This window comes from Sceloporus occidentalis, unplaced genomic scaffold (genome assembly GCF_023333645.1).
Source record: "Sceloporus occidentalis isolate IW3139 unplaced genomic scaffold, rSceOcc1.0.p SCAF_2, whole genome shotgun sequence".
Classification (NCBI taxonomy): Eukaryota; Metazoa; Chordata; class Lepidosauria; order Squamata; family Phrynosomatidae; genus Sceloporus; species Sceloporus occidentalis.
Genome location: NW_028316982.1, coordinates 198,201,031 through 198,217,010, shown reverse-complemented (window position 1 = coordinate 198,217,010; position 15,980 = coordinate 198,201,031). Strand labels below are relative to the sequence as shown.

General features: G+C 38.7%; 1 protein-coding gene across 1 annotated transcript; it reads left to right on the top strand.

Moving 5' to 3' along the window:
* The first annotated feature begins 6,341 nt into the window (after nucleotides 1-6,341).
* CRYAA (crystallin alpha A) lies at nucleotides 6,342-11,147 on the top strand. The gene is made up of 3 exons (XM_089508093.1): nucleotides 6,342-6,539; nucleotides 8,353-8,475; nucleotides 10,938-11,147. The coding sequence occupies exons 1-3, from the start codon at nucleotides 6,351-6,353 to the stop codon at nucleotides 11,145-11,147; spliced, it is 522 nt and encodes a 173-aa protein (XP_089364219.1). The 5' UTR covers nucleotides 6,342-6,350.
* The last annotated feature ends 4,833 nt before the right edge of the window (nucleotides 11,148-15,980 follow it).

Genomic DNA, 15,980 nt, shown 5'->3' with positions numbered 1-15,980 from the left:
TATTCTTTGAGTTTTTGTTTTGTGTGACTGTTCACTCAACTGAGATAGATCAAGACAAATCCTTTCAGATCAGAGGTGAATTCATCCCACTGAAAACAAACCATCCTATATATTGTAGTCCTGATCCAGATAACATTAGCAGTTTGGGTTATGGTCCACTGAAAAACTTGACTTGGATGTTAAGGATGCAGTACTAGAAGGTAAACATCCCTCAGTTAAACTGTGTTTACTTCTGAACATATATGTCTAGGATTGCCATTAGGATGATCATATGGCCTACTCTACAGAGGACTGTCCTCTGTTTTTGTCAGAGGTCTATCCTCTTTCAGAAAGCAGTCTGAAGGGTTGCCCAGTCCAGGTTTAAAGATAAAGTGCCTTAAGAAAAGATATCAGAAGCTTTGAAGTTGCCCATCAAAATTTAGCACACCTGGACAATAGATTGAAAAGGCACAAAGGCCACTTGGTGACAGCCTTTCCCACTACAGTGAGGTGTATTGCATTCCTATTTAAATTGTAGTAATTATTTCTAAATTTGCATTTTTACATATAAATTAGTGAGTACAAATCTGCATCTTCTTTTGTCCTCTCTTTTAGTTACATGTGTGTTCCTCCAAGATAATTTCAGTATTGGGTATGATAAGGCCTCTCTTCATCATTCTTTGTCCCCTTTATCATGCAAAAACATTTTGGAGGAGTTGTGAATGATGTTATGATAGGATTTCTTCTCTCTTTTAGCAGTGTGTGGGTGTCTACTGAGGAGATCAGTTGAACCATCACAAATTATTCAAGATGGTCATAAAAATGGCAGCTTTTGGGTTATGGTAGAGCAGAGAGGTGTACCTCGTATCAGGCTCAGACTTGCAGTATGAGACTTGCAGGCTATACACATCTGGAGGCCCACAGCTGCCCATACCTGGGATCGATAGTACAGATATCTGAAGGAGAGAGTAGGGGAAAAGAAAATTGTTCCATGAGCATCTTTAAGGTGATTTAAGATACAAATCAATGGAAAGTTAGTTGTTCTATGGTGGCATGAATTCCTGATTCTGAGACATTCGGATTGGGACTCAATACAAGCAGGCATCAGGCTGCGCAAGCATCCTGACTTGGTGTGATGGGATCTGTGGTCCAATACATCTGGAGGGCAACAAATTGGTAGTAGGTATAAACTATGTAGTAGATATAAACTGTGCAAACACAATTTTTACAAACAATTTTAAAGGGGACTGCAACTGTGAAAAGGAAGGTCCTTACAATTTTTTTCTGTTTACTCAGAAATATGCATCTCACAAACCAGGTAGCAATTAAGCAATAGTTAATTTTCAGTGGGCTACATTTTATGTTACTGTATTTCTTTTCACAGAAGCACATTTAGGAGTGTAAATCAAATATATGTATATACACAGATACATTAGAGTGGAACTTGGAAATAAAGAACTGTGAACCAACTCCAGATATTGATTTGACACTCAGTTTAAAAAATATGTGTTGGACCAACAGGGCTTCCCAACCATTAGCCAGAACACTGCAATCTGCTATTGAACCAAAGTTTGGAAGTAATGAAAGAGCAGCAAGTTGTTAATGATTTGATTGGTTATCATTCTATTTTTATTGCCAGAGAAGGAGAGAGGCATTTGTGAGGTTTTATGAGAAGTGTTCAAATAACTTGATTGGCTTTGGATGCTATGTATAGCTAGGGCTTATCTTTGGGTCAATAACTGCTCAGAGAGTGAGCAGTGGCAAACAGTTTTTGCAGCAGTACATGGGCAGACTAGGGGTGCATCTACACCTTAGAAATAATGCAGTTTAACAGCACTTTAACTGCCATGGCTCCATACTACATAATTCTGGGGTTTGTAGTTTTGTGAGGCACCAGCAGTCCTTGACAGCAAAGGCTAATGAACTTGTAATATTACAAATCCCAGGATTCATAGGATGGAGCTATAGCACTTAAAGTGGTGTCAAGCTGCATTATTTTGACAGATGCACCCTAGAACTGATGCCATGCTGTTAGTCTCCTCCTCCTCATTATCATCTCCTCTTCCTCTGCTTCACACTTTATTTGATGTTACTGACAGAAGGTTTCGGCAATCAGTAATTCAGAGTCTATCCACAAATCTAGGGGGTTATTCAGATTATTTTTTTTAGTGCAACTATGCGAATAATCTCACTTACACATTCCAGTCTTGTTGCTCACACTATTTCTTTTTCCTGAACCACATCTCTGTGCATCTCTGTTGCTCACCCAAGTCAGCATTGTGAATACAGATGGAGGCAATGTTGCAGATATATTCAAAACACATTCAAGGTATGCAGAGTTTTATCCCAGTTTATCCTGGATCTATCCACATTGGTTATTCACACAGTGGATTAAACTTAAACTTGGTGTTTTTTACTTGAGTTCTGGTTGATGCTTAATATATCATGCTGCCCCATGTAATATTACCCCACAGCATCTCCAAGGCCCACCCCTATGGCATAACAAGAGTTCATCTTTATGTCTTAAGTTTTGGCCCTGAAATTTCAAGTCCCAGAATAGTCCTGAACTGGCAAAACTATCTGTGGACACAAAGAGATCCCACAGCAGCAACCCTGAAAGCTTAAACATAAACATGGGGAATAAAAATAATTTTATTAAAATATCTGTTGGAGTCTTTCCGCCCGCCCCCCATCCTGCCCATCTGATAACTGTAACATAATAATTATAAAATAAGTCAAAACTGGCTTGATGGGAAACAACTAAAACAGATTAGGAAATATAAACTTGGTTCCAATTAGTCCGCCTTCTCCAACCTGCCAGCCTTCCAAAGTGCCAGCCTTCTCTCTTCTTCCTCTGTTTTCTTTTTCACTGCACACACTGAGAGCACTGAAAGGTGAAGCCCTGACTAGGGATCACACACTCATAGGACTTTATCTCACAGGGAAAATTGGGGGTTTAAACAGTGATTACCCCATGAAAATTGTGCGATCGCAATTAATTACGTCACAATTAAAAAGTCATTATCCCAGGCACAACCAGGCAATAAACCACAACAAATCATGCACTGGGAAATCCTGTGAATGATTTATTGCTGTTTATTGCCTGGTTATTCCCTGAATAATGACTCTTTAATCACAATGTGTGTGAAAACCTTAATCACGATCACATGATTTATATGCGATAATCACGGTTTACACCCCTGATTTCCTCCTGATTTTCCCCATGTGATAAAGTCCATACTATAGATATGCCATAACTGTGCAAGAAGAAGCCAGAACAAAATTCTATTAAGAGTGGGTGACAATTGCACCTTGAAGATGTAGTTCCCTTTGTGCTGAATGAAGAAGTGACCAAAGGTAGCAGAGGTATGGCTAAGAGAGGATGCTAGGTTACAGAACAGCTTCACTGACACTACACAGATATAGCACTATGATTCCACATTAACTCCCATTGCTGAATCCTGGGGTTTGTAATTTGGTGGGGCATCAGAGCTCAAGAGAATTCTCAATCCCTTTCCCTAAATGTCCAGTCCCAGGATTCCATAAGATAAACCATAATAGCTAAAGTGGGATAATAGTGTTATAATTGTGTAGTGTAAAAGCCCCCACATTTCACAGATAGTGCAGGACTTTTGCCTCCATGTATTTTTGCAGAGCTTAAAATGACTTTTAAAAAAGGATTTGCTAGTAATTCAACACAAAACCCTGTTAATGCAACACTTTTTTTAAAAAAAAGCATCAAATTATGTTACTTATTCCATTACTTTACAGTAGCATTTTAAATAAACAAATAAAACTCTTAATTTAAAAAAAAAATATTTTCAAAATGCCCCCACGAACATTTCCTTCCAAAAAGATGGAAGAAAAACAGTAAGCAAATTTTCCTAGCTACCTGAAAAATTAATGACATTATCCACTGTTACTTCATTTGACAAAAAGAATACATTGCTGCTTGTAACACATTCCTTCCATGCCCTGCATTATTGTGTTGCTTCAAGGCAGCTTTCCTAACCAGTTGCTGTCCAGATACGTTAGACTACAACTTCCATCATCCCCAGCCAATATGGCCAGTGCTTTAGTGTTAAAGGGGAAGTGGGAAAGAGCACTGATGCAACTAGATAAGTTTAAACTGGCTGAAATGGTCTTAGACGAGGGTCCCCCTCTTTAAATGGATGCTCCCTGCTAATTTTTTTTAAAAAATATTGTGATTGTATTTCCCATTCTAACCTAAAAGAAATCCAAACATCATTGTGACTACTGAAATAAAGCGATGTTGGTTTCAGGTAAGCATTATTTCACTGCATCTTTCTGAATTGTTTTCTTAAAAGAAAAGATAAAGTGTACCTCTGTAATGATGTACACATCTGGCTGTCACTTGATTATACAACATTTCAAAGAAGAAACATGGATTGGCTGGCCATGGCGTGTCCATGCCAGCCCAAATGCCTCTGGCTCCCTACTTACATTCTCTAGTTAAAGAAGGGGGAACATGCCACTTTTCAAATGTCTTTGTGATACAGCTCCTGTGATACCTCACTATTAGCCATACTGGCTAGGACTGGTGGGAGTTGTAATTCAACAATACCTGTCTGATTCCTTGCTCTACACAGTCACTGTTTGCATGGGGGTGGGAGTGAGGCAGAGATAGACCACACTAATGTCCAACTATAGGTGTACAGTACCACTGAATCCTAGAAATCCTGTGTTTCGCAGGTTATCTAAAGGACCATATCTCCTCATATGAGCCTGCCTGTGTCTTGAGATTGTCTGGGGAGGCCCTTCTCTCTGTCCCACCACCCTCACAGATATACACAAGAGGGCCTTCTCAGTGGCTTCTCCCAGGCTTTGGAACTCCCCTCCTAGAGAGAGAGAACTGGTACTTTCTCTGCTATCCTCCCCTTGCACACACACTTTCTGGCCTTTCAAGGCTGACAGCTCAAAGGGCCTCTCATGGACTATGTTGTTTAGATTTGTTGCTGTTCTTTTTAATGGTTATGTTTTTAGGTTCTGTTAATGTTATTATATTTTTAACTTTTGGATGGTGTAAATTTTTTAGCTGTATCCATTTTAAATTTTTGTGAGCCACTTTGAATCCCAGACTAGGAAAAAGGTTGGAAACAAACCATGGAATTTATCACACAAATTATCACAAGATCAGGAGTTTATCCTGTGAATACACTGGAAAAATTGAGTAATTACATGAAACGATTTCACACGATGTCACATAAAACCTGCCATTAAAGTGGTCACAAAGAAGCATTAACACATATCTTGTTAATTTCAGGATTTTAGCAACAGTGCATTTCCGATATCACTTTATTTATGCAATTGCGTGTGATAATCATTTGTGCAATTACTTGCCATTTTTGCTTTATTTGCAGGATGCTTTAAATGCACTTTAATCTCTCTTTAATGCTGAAATTAGCCCCAGTGTGATAAACTCCCACAACAAAATTGCTATCTATAACTTAATATATGTATAATCTGCCCTGTAGCAATAATGCACTTGAATACCACTTTACTGTAATTCTATCCTATGGAATACTGAGATTTATATACAAGGTTATTAGCTTTCACTACCAAAGAGTGCTGATGCCTTAAAAAATGACAAATCCCAGCATTCTGTAGGATGGAGCCATGACAGTTAAAGTGGTGTCAAACTACATTATTTCTACAGTATAGGTGTACCTTTGGACAACGAGGCTAAAAATCAGGATAATATCCACCTCAAATTTAAAACTATAATGACACAGAACACTGCAATATTATTTTCTTCTGCATATGCCACTGAATCAATCTTACCAATATGTATACATTCTCTCACTTGCTTCCAAACTGAAGTAAAACCTCAGCAATAAATATTCGCTATAAATATCATTTCTTGGCTTTGGGTATTTTTACAGATTAAACCCCCCCATCCCCCAAAATTTGGAAATTTCAATTTTGAGAAAAGTTTCAGAGTCATGTCAGCTGAAATATTTTTTAAAAAAATATTATTCATTTGCCAAAGTGAGGACTGGTGTCCCTTACAGCTGGACAGTGGTAACACCCTGCTGTCTATCCAGAGAGAATTCTGCAGATCCCAGCCAGCTGCTGTTCAGAGATATCTGGCACTGATTCTAACCAACCTGTCATTCTCAGGTCAGCCCCTACAATTTCTGCTGACCAGATTGGCCTTCATCATGAGATCATGTCTTTCCAGAGAAATCCCACTAATGCCTTCATTCTGCAAACCTGGTATATATAGAGGGATGTTTCCTACAACTCCACTGTGCAGTCCAACAAAGACCTCACCGTCACCAAAGTGACTGCACTGTCTCCTCTCCACCTCCAAGCTTGCAGCAGCAGCACTAACAGCAGCAAAGAAGACCATGGATATTACCATTCAACACCCCTGGTTCAAACGTGCTCTTGGACCTTTAATTCCAAGCCGTTTGTTTGACCAATTTTTTGGAGAAGGTCTTTTCGAATATGATCTCCTACCTTTGTTTTCCTCTACTATCAGCCCATACTACAGGCAATCGCTCTTCCGCACTATTCTGGAGTCAGGTGTTTCTGAGGTAAGATTCCATCTTCCTGAATCAATTTAAATTGCTTCAGTTTGTAACTCAGAGGAACAAACCACTAGCTATGTTGCATGGTTTAACCTTTGAAATGAACACGGTGGATACATTAGCTGCCAAAGAGAACAATATCAAGTGGATCTCACTGTCACTTAAAAGTTAAAAAGTTCAGGCATTCTGTAATTGTAGTGTTAGATGGCAAAACATAATAAGTATATCAGATTTATTTCTATTACATTGAAACATTTGCTAAATATCTGAATGAAGAATGTGAATTACATGCTTAGGTGAAAACAAATCTCTTTGTGAATTGCACTCATTTTCAGATGAGGTGATTTCTTGTTAACATATAATTAGAGATAAATTCATACTCAGGTATTATCAATTTTCTGACAACAATAATAAATCTTGATACTTGGTTGGCAGATTATCTATAAAGAGACTTTGTTCTTTTTCAATCCATGCATTCAGAACAAGCAAATCTGGTATGTTACCTTGTTTTGTTTTGTAGTCTATAAACATGCTTAAGGCATTGCTTAGGGATATAATATGAACTCAACAGGTAAAGAGCAATGTCAGCTTTTAAAAATCAGTGGTTAAATTCAGGGTTTCTGCAGCTTTTGTGTATGTATGTGTCTATGTAGGAAAGTGGGGGGGGGGGGGAGCAAATTGTGACAATATCTCCATGATTCTAGTTACCTTTTGGTTTTCTGAGCTCAGTCTATTTACAAATAGATGAAAGCTGTAGTGAAGTGGAATATCACAACAAAAACAGTTAAGTGGAATGAAGTAGGGTAGCCATAAAGTGCCTTGCAAGCAGCTTTCTGGCAAGCTGGTATATAGGATTCTAGGTGCACATCTATAAACTCATCAATCTATAATTTTAAAAACATTTTTAATGCCACGGTATTGACACTTAAGCCAGTTTTGTTCCTCTGAAGTAAACTGTAAGTAAACTGGCTTAGACCAATATATTTTGGGGGCTTCCAGATGGACAGTTCTTAGCATTATCAGCTAAAAAGGGATTGGGCAGTTATTGTTTTTCTGTCCTTAATAGGGATGTAGTTCCTCACCAATTGCCTTCTTGAAGAAACAACAAGTAATTTTAGCAAATTTCTTCCTGCTCTGAGAAAGAATTTGGGAACTACACAATTGTTTATACATACACACAATGCATCAACAATGCAGGACTTATTCTGCACAAAATTCACATGTGTTTCTATGCAGAAATATTATTTTCTGTGCAGAAAATGCTATTTTCAGTCTTGCAAATCAACTATGTGAAATTTTGTGCCAAATAATTCCCAAACTTCAAAGATTCTTTTCAGTCTAGGATTTTTCTCAGCAGGTTTTCCTCAATAATTGGGGGAGAGGAGAGGATTTTTAATCAATTTTTTACAAATCTTTTCAAATATTCTTTCCATACCTAGTCTTTAATGGGTTTTGAGGGGAGTTCGATGCAGCAGTGAAGAAACATGGGATGATTACTAGAGGAAGACTGTGTCATATGGATAGCCTGTAAAATGCAATTGCTTTATCTTGAAGTACCCAGTAGCTATATCTGTTTGTGAGACTTAAAATTCTTCCTCACTTTTCAGAAACCACTCCTTTTGCACACCAGAGTTAATAATAAGGCTTCTGATAATTTCATTAGATTCTAGAAGAAGTTTCAGTAATTTTGCCTTTACAAATAATTTAGCAAAGAATACAACAATGGTTCTTTTTTTTTCTTTAAGTGTTCACCTAGCCTTACAAAAATTTGAATGTTAATTTTTTGGAGGGGGTATGTTTCTCCTCATTTTAATTCCAGGTGAGATCTGACCGGGACAAGTTTACAATCTTTTTGGATGTAAAACACTTCTCCCCTGAAGATTTGAGTGTGAAGGTCATTGAAGACTTTGTGGAAATTCATGGGAAACACAACGAAAGACAGGTAAAAAGAAGGAACAAAGAAAGTGCAGACTATACAGATGAAATGAAATAGAAAGTTTGTTTGTCTAATATTAAAGGCCACCAATTAAGCAATGTTCAGTATATTCTGCATTAGGAAAGATCAAATGTGGGGTTTGGTGATACTCTTATGTTAATCAGAACTTGTTGTAATGAGTGGAAATGTCAGTTAAGAAGCCTGCAAATGGTAAGAGCTGTAACAGTGGCACAAACTGCCTCAAGATCTCTCCTATGATGGAAATCTAAGCAGAAATGAGATGGCTACTTAGCAGGGAAACTGTAATTGCATTCTTCATCTCAGATTCTGTACTGAGCATAATGTTGGACTAGATAATCTTTAAACTGCTTTCCAGCTTTAATTCTGTGGCAATACATCTCTCATTGTGTACTTCATAACATTCAGTGGGAAACTTTGGACAATGGCTTTTGAGCAGACCATGGAAAATTAACTAAGGACAAGAGCACCCTAGCCATGTTGCCTGGGGGATCCATGGAAGTATAGTCTAAAAAAAACATTTCCAAGCTCTGTTTTTGAGGTTAGAGACCATGTATTCTGAAGTTCTAAGAAAAGCTTTGTTTCTTAATAAACTCTGGAAAAGTACAGTTAGCTGTTTTAGTCCATGGGATTCTAAATTACACATACACCCCAAAGTCTAGATCAGGACACCAGCAAAGAGCAAGGGGCTAATGCTCCTGTACCCCCCACAATAAAGTATCATGCCAGATCAGTGGCCCCACTCTGGCAATTTGTAAAAAAATAAAACGAAAAACAGCTTGCACTGAAGGGCAGAACTATGCAGTTAGGGCCATGTGTAATCTGGCCTTTATAGTAGGAAAATTGGAGAATAATTTTAGGTAGTACAATACATGAAAAGCGAGTAGGAGCCAAATGGGGGTATATCAATTGTTCTGAATCTACTGTGAAGACTAAGGCTCCATCTGCACTGCAGAAATAAGCCACAACAAACTGCACTTCCCAGAATTCCATAGCATTATTTCTGCAGTGCAGATGCAGCCCAAGATTCTAAGAAGGATGCTGAGCACTTGCAATGAAAGACGAACAGTAAATATGATGTAATGGCACTTTATTTTCAGTGATAAACATGGTGTAGATTAATTTTCTGACTTCTTGTTTTGAGGAACCAAACCACTGAATCACAATGAATATACATTTCTGTAGGTGTATGGATAAAAGAGAAAAAATAGAGCTAACATAGAAGAAAAGTTGTTCCTCTGCACACCTTTACCTATTTTAGAAGTGACTTTTTACAAGGAATGCACTAAACAATTTTGACCATACACCGACCATCAAAAATCATGCCATCCAGTCCAAGAGAACTGTGTCAGCTTATTACCATCTCTTACTCTGCTTCTTTTATTGATCAGACCAATTTCTGTCATTTTATTACCCCAAATGGAATCCATGCAGTGCAGGATTTATCTTGGGCTGAGCCTGCTGTGCAGTGGTGTGAACTAACTTGGTTTACATGTTACTGTGAAGGGGCTGGCAAAGTAAAGCTCACAGACCGTTCTAGTCCTTTTTGTTCCTGTGATCCCCTATGCCCCCACTCCAACAATTTAAAAATAGTAACGTCCCCCTCCTCTCAGCCTCCAGGAGCAGTGGTTTAATATTTAAGTACCAGTAAGCCAGTTTGGTGTAGTGGTTTGAATGTTGGACTACAATTCTGGAGACCCAGGTTCGAATCTCTGTTTGACTATGGAAACCCATTGGGTGATCTTGGGCAAGTCATACTCTTTCAGCGTCAGAGGAAGACAAAAGGCAAACCCCTTCTGAACAAATCACCTTAGGCTCACCTTAGGATCTCCATAGGTCAGAGATGATGTAAAGGCACCAATGACTATGATAAGGTCAGAGGAACACAAGCCTGTATACCTTCAAAAAACCCAAAATTAAACCAGAAGTGGCCATCTGGTCATTTCTATTTTTGATTTCTCATCTGTTTGCCATATATTTTGCCAGTTTTGGCCCCAGTGCAGCCTGAGGTGGTTTTGGGGAGTGAAAGTTTACTTGCCCACACTCTGGAAGGGATAAAGAGAGGAACATGTGTCTGAATGCCACAGCAAGACTTTTTGAAAGTGTTTGCTTTAGCAAGGAGTGGAGTGTGTTATAAAAAAAAGGATACTGATTAATTGGAATGTGTGCGCAGAAGGGCAATGAAGATGATAGTATTCTGACTCTGACTTATGGCTATCCGCTACTAGGGTTTTCTCAGCAGTATTTCTTTAGAGTAAGTTTGCTATTGCCTTCTTCTAAGGCTTACAGAGAGTGATTTGCCCAAAATCACACAATGAGTTTCTGTGGCTGAATGGTGGTTCGAACCCTGGTCTCCTGAGTCAAGCATTCAGACCACTACACCACACTGGCTCTCTTCAAACACATTAGCAAACATGTTAACGTCACTTGTTTCTTGTTGTTTTACTCAGGATGACCACGGGTATATTTCTCGTGAATTCCATCGTCGATACCGCTTCCCTTCCAATGTGGACCAAGCGGCTATTACCTGCTCTCTCTCTGCTGACGGCATGCTGACCTTCTCTGCTCCCAAGGTCCAGTCCAACACGGAGCCTAGCCACAGTGAGAGACCCATTCCGGTATCCCGTGAAGAGAAGCCAACTTCAGCTCCTTCTTCTTAGGCTGAACCCGCTACTGCTGAAGCATCCGGGCTGTCACCACTTGCAGGCCTCATTCACAGAGCCAATACATAGATATCAGTGAATATCTAGAAGGGTTTCTCTCTCTCTCTCTATCTTTTGGTTCTAATTTTTCTCTTGAATGGAATGAGAGGCTGGGTGAGCAGCTAGAGGAATTTGAAGCTTAACCCCACCCTACCCCCCAAAGAGACACACATAAGTTGTGATGTCAGGATACCATGAAAGACATGCTACAGAGATGATGTACATGCAGAAGTGATCCAGATGCTGTGCTAGATTTGAGCACATTGGCCATGCCCAAACACAGGACCATCCAGGAAGCATTAGCTCTTAGTACACTAATTGTTCATCTGACGTTTATTGCTGCAAAAATAACAGGGCAGAGTAATTAAGAGGCAGGAACAAGCAAGAGCTAAGCTGATTAGTAGTGGATGGATGCGGAGCGGGGAGAGGGCTTGGGTGGCACTTGCAAAGAATGTGCCACACACGCCTTTAAATAAAGCAAAAGGAGAAACAAAAACAGTTTGAACTGTGTAACATTTCTTCCATACAGCTGAGATTTTTTTTAAAAAAAAGAAAAAAGAATAAGAACTATATCTATTTCTATCACATCTGCTCTAGTGTTGTCTTTCCCTAGTGACAACGGATGCAATGACAAGCATGCCCGTCATGGTGCTAAGGCTTCAAACCCCTCCAAAGCTGTCTCCAGGCCTGCGTGTATCACACCATCTTCCTTAATCTTGCTGTAATTCTAACATAGCTCCACCTGTTTTACTGATATCTGGCACACAATCTGAGAACTCAGTCAGTGGCAGTCAATAAAGAAACGTGAAACAAGCAACCTGTGTATTATTTATTCCTTACTATCCCTACTCATTCTAGAGACTTGTTGTTTTTCAAAATCAGAGATAAAATGTATACATCATATCTACTTCTTCCAAGACTAACTATTCAGTTTACAAAACCCAAACCAGCAAGATAATTTATTATTATTATTATTATTATTATTATTATTATTATTTATTAACCTTTATTTATGAAGCGCTGTAAATTTACACAGTGCTGTACATACCATCTTTTTAGTTAGACTGTTCCCTGCCCTCGGGCTTACAATCTAAAAAGACATAACACAGAAGGAGAAGAGAGTGGTGGAGGGAAAGGCTAAGAGGTCCAGCAGTTCCTCTCTACCTCCAAGGCCTGGACCAAGGCAGATGGACTGGAGGGAGGGCTTGGCTTCATAATGGATGGTTAATCTTCTTCCAGGGAAAATACATACTCTCAAGTAGGATAATACATATATAGTACCTAGCAATACAGGAAATGGTTTGATAAACGGGCATAGATAACACCTATTTCACTTTCTTTGTTTTCATAGGAATGTGGTGGCCAAGTTCCAGGTTTCAGCAAGATAGCTTCTGATGCATCACAAAAAAGAGGGTGCAAATTGGCATGATATTTGCATATCCTTATTTATTTGAATATATGCACATTTAAAAGTAATAGCCATATTTAAATAGAAATACAATCCAGCTCACTAAAGTGGGAGAAAGCTATGACCAAGTGACCTGTTTTGACTACTCAGTCTCTTCTCCAAATGACAGTTGTTGAAGGAAAGTTCAAGGGCCCTGCCCTCCTTTCTTAAGGTTTCTTATCTTTAAACCAGATTTGGATAGGCTGGCCTTTCAAGTAGCAGACATCTTCAAATATAGGATTATTCTCTTACATTGCTTCAGACAGAAGACTTACTTCAATTTGAAAAATTTGTAGCTAGTCTAATTTTCAGAGGAAATAGTTAATGTTTTATGTTATTAAAAAGGGGGACAGGGGAGGGATATCCAAGGTTAAAAACTACAAAACTACTGTATTAAGTAAAGTATTTGTGAGTTGCAAATCTTTAAATTTCCTCAAAGTCAATTTACCAGTGAGAAAGCTGACATGTACTATTATGGAATGAAATAAATTTGTTTTAATATTTTAAAAAGTTGTTCACCAAATGTCAGGAGTCAGTGTTGAACACAGTTTAGTATAAATACTGTTCACCCAAATACTTTTGGCTTATAGTCAAAGATGCAAACAAAACAATACAGCATAAGCAAATATAAAACTCACTTTGGAAGCATCTGATGAATGCACTGTCAGGGAGAAACTTCATAAGATCAAACTAGAAGTTAAATGGAATATTTTTTTAAACATTAACTTGTACCTTCCACAACAGGATGTCTTCATAGATCTGTGCCTCTGCAGTCCAGCTTCCAGATTAAGCCTATGTTTACTTTCCAATGACTGATCACAAAATAAAGCATAGTAAATGAAAGATACGAAGATAAGGCCGATCATATACTATGACAAACATTGTTTTTCATTACTTGGAGGAGCACCTTTTCTAAAAATGTGCTAAGGATATTGCTACTTTGACCCCGACCTATATTGTCAGTAACAAGAGTTCAGTCATCTTTTCACTGTGATTTGACTCATGCAATTTGTACATTTTGAAAGAAGCTGTTGGGAAAAAAACCTGTTGATAATATATTTTATTTTCTTTATTATACATCAGTTTAGGAAGCTCAGATTAGATTTTGAGGACAGACACTTTTGTGCCTTATTCTGCAGCCTTAGCTTGAATTAAAAAGGAAGTTTCACATTTGACATGAAATGCCGAAGCAAAGATCCTCAACCAGAGAGTGTAATAGCTGTGGAAATTATTATGCCATGGAGTCATCTTTAAAACATCTTTTCTGGCTGAGTGGATAAAAACTGATATATATATTGTTAAAGCAGGATTTAAAAAAAAAATCAAATTTCTTAAAACTGTAATTGGATACTTAATAAAAAGTTATATTCAAGTCCCTTAAAATAACCCAATTTTAAAAGAAATCTGAATTAAATACAAACAAATTAAGTTTCAAATGCGCTGTATTTTTAAAACTTAAGGCATCACCCTCTATGAATCACATTCAGATATCCTCTGCTTTTCTATATAAATGGGTGGATCTGAGTAAAATTATCTTATGTTTGAAGACAAGCTTTATAAATATGCCACAACAGGTCATAGAATCATAGAATCATATAGTTGGAAGAGACCACAAGGGCCATCCAGTCCCAACCCCCTGCCAGATCATATACTGTATACATTATTGTATGATGGATATTTAAATTGGCACGGACATTTATTTTCCATCTCACAGAGAAGCACTGCTCTTTCCAATAACTACTGGCCTGGAGCTTTTGGAAAATTCTGGGGAATTTATCTTTGAGTTGCTTAATATCCTTCAGGGAAGTCTCTATTGTTAGGGAGATGCTACAAGAAGTGCTGTCTGGGGCAGCCATAACAGCTTTTGCTGCCCATTCTCCCTGGAGATCCCGTGTGACATTCCCCCTGAACGTTTCCCTGCCAGCCATTGCCATAGGTATTCCTTGTGGGGGGCAATAGTTGCATGTTTCTAATATAGACTATCTGACTGTCTTATCTGCTTCCAATGCACCAGAAGCAAAACTTTTGGAAAAAAGGCCTGACCAAGTGAGCAGGCAGAGAGACACTTTGCACTCTGACAGGAATTGTGCATATGCCCATACATTGGTCTTACACGTCATGTGCGTGGCTGCCACTTCATTGCAGCATTTCTTTGGATAGGCAATGAGCAGAGAAAGAGGGAAGCCTTAATTTCACAATTGCTTCCAGGCCTCTTTGCAGATAATGCTGTAGTGAAAAGGTGATGTCAGTTACATAACCAGAGTTTTTGGTTAATGCTCCTTGGTAGCATAAAGGGTCCTTTCCTTCATGTTCTGAAAAATTTTAAATTAATTGTTATAGTACCAATGGATAGGCACATTACTCAGGAAACAAATAATTTAGAAAACTGGCCACTTGATTCAAATCTGCCTTTTTCTTGGTGATTTACATCTTGGATTTCAGTTAGTGTGTCAAATCAGTCATCAAACATGTTCTTAGAACCTGTTTACTCGATAGCACATATCCCCAATTACAATGGACTTTTGTATCTAGTATTTGTGTCATATAGCTTATGAACTATAGATTCAGGGAACAACATAGTTAAAGCAGACTCAGGAGTAGCCATGCACCTGATTTGTAATAATAACAAGCTACATAGATTTGTAATTGGTTGACTGGCCGAACTCAAAGGGTGCTCAACAATGGCTCCTTTTCATCCTAGAGAGAAGTGACCAGTGGGGTCCCACAGGGCTTTGTCCTGGGCCCAGTGCTATTCAATATCTTTATCAATGACTTGGAGGACAAAATTGGGGGCATATTTTGGGGGCAGATGATACACCAGAGGACAGGATCAAGTTTCAAAATGACCTGAACAGACTAGAAAACTGGGCCAAAGCTAACAAAATGAAATTCAACACAGGGCAGAAAAATGAAATGCACAGATATAGGATGGGGGACACCTGGCTGAATGAAACTATGTGTGAAAGGGATCTAGGAGTCCAAGTAGACCACAAGTTGAACATGAGTCAACAGTGCGATACGGCAGCTAACAAGGCCAATGCAATTTTAGGCTGCATCAATAGAAGTATAGTGTCTAGATCAAGGGAAGTAATAGTGCCACTCTATTCTGCTTTGGTCAGGCCTCACCTGGAATACTGTGTCCAGTTCTGGGCACCACAATTCAAAAAGGATGTGGAGAAACTGGGGTGTGTCCAAAGGAGGGCAACTAAAATAGTGAAGGGCCAGGAAACCATGGACTATGAGGAACGCCTTAGGGAGCTGGGTATGTTTAGTCTGGAGAAGAGAAGGTTAAGAGGTGACATGATAGCCCTGTTTAAATACTTGAAGGGATGTCATATTGAGGA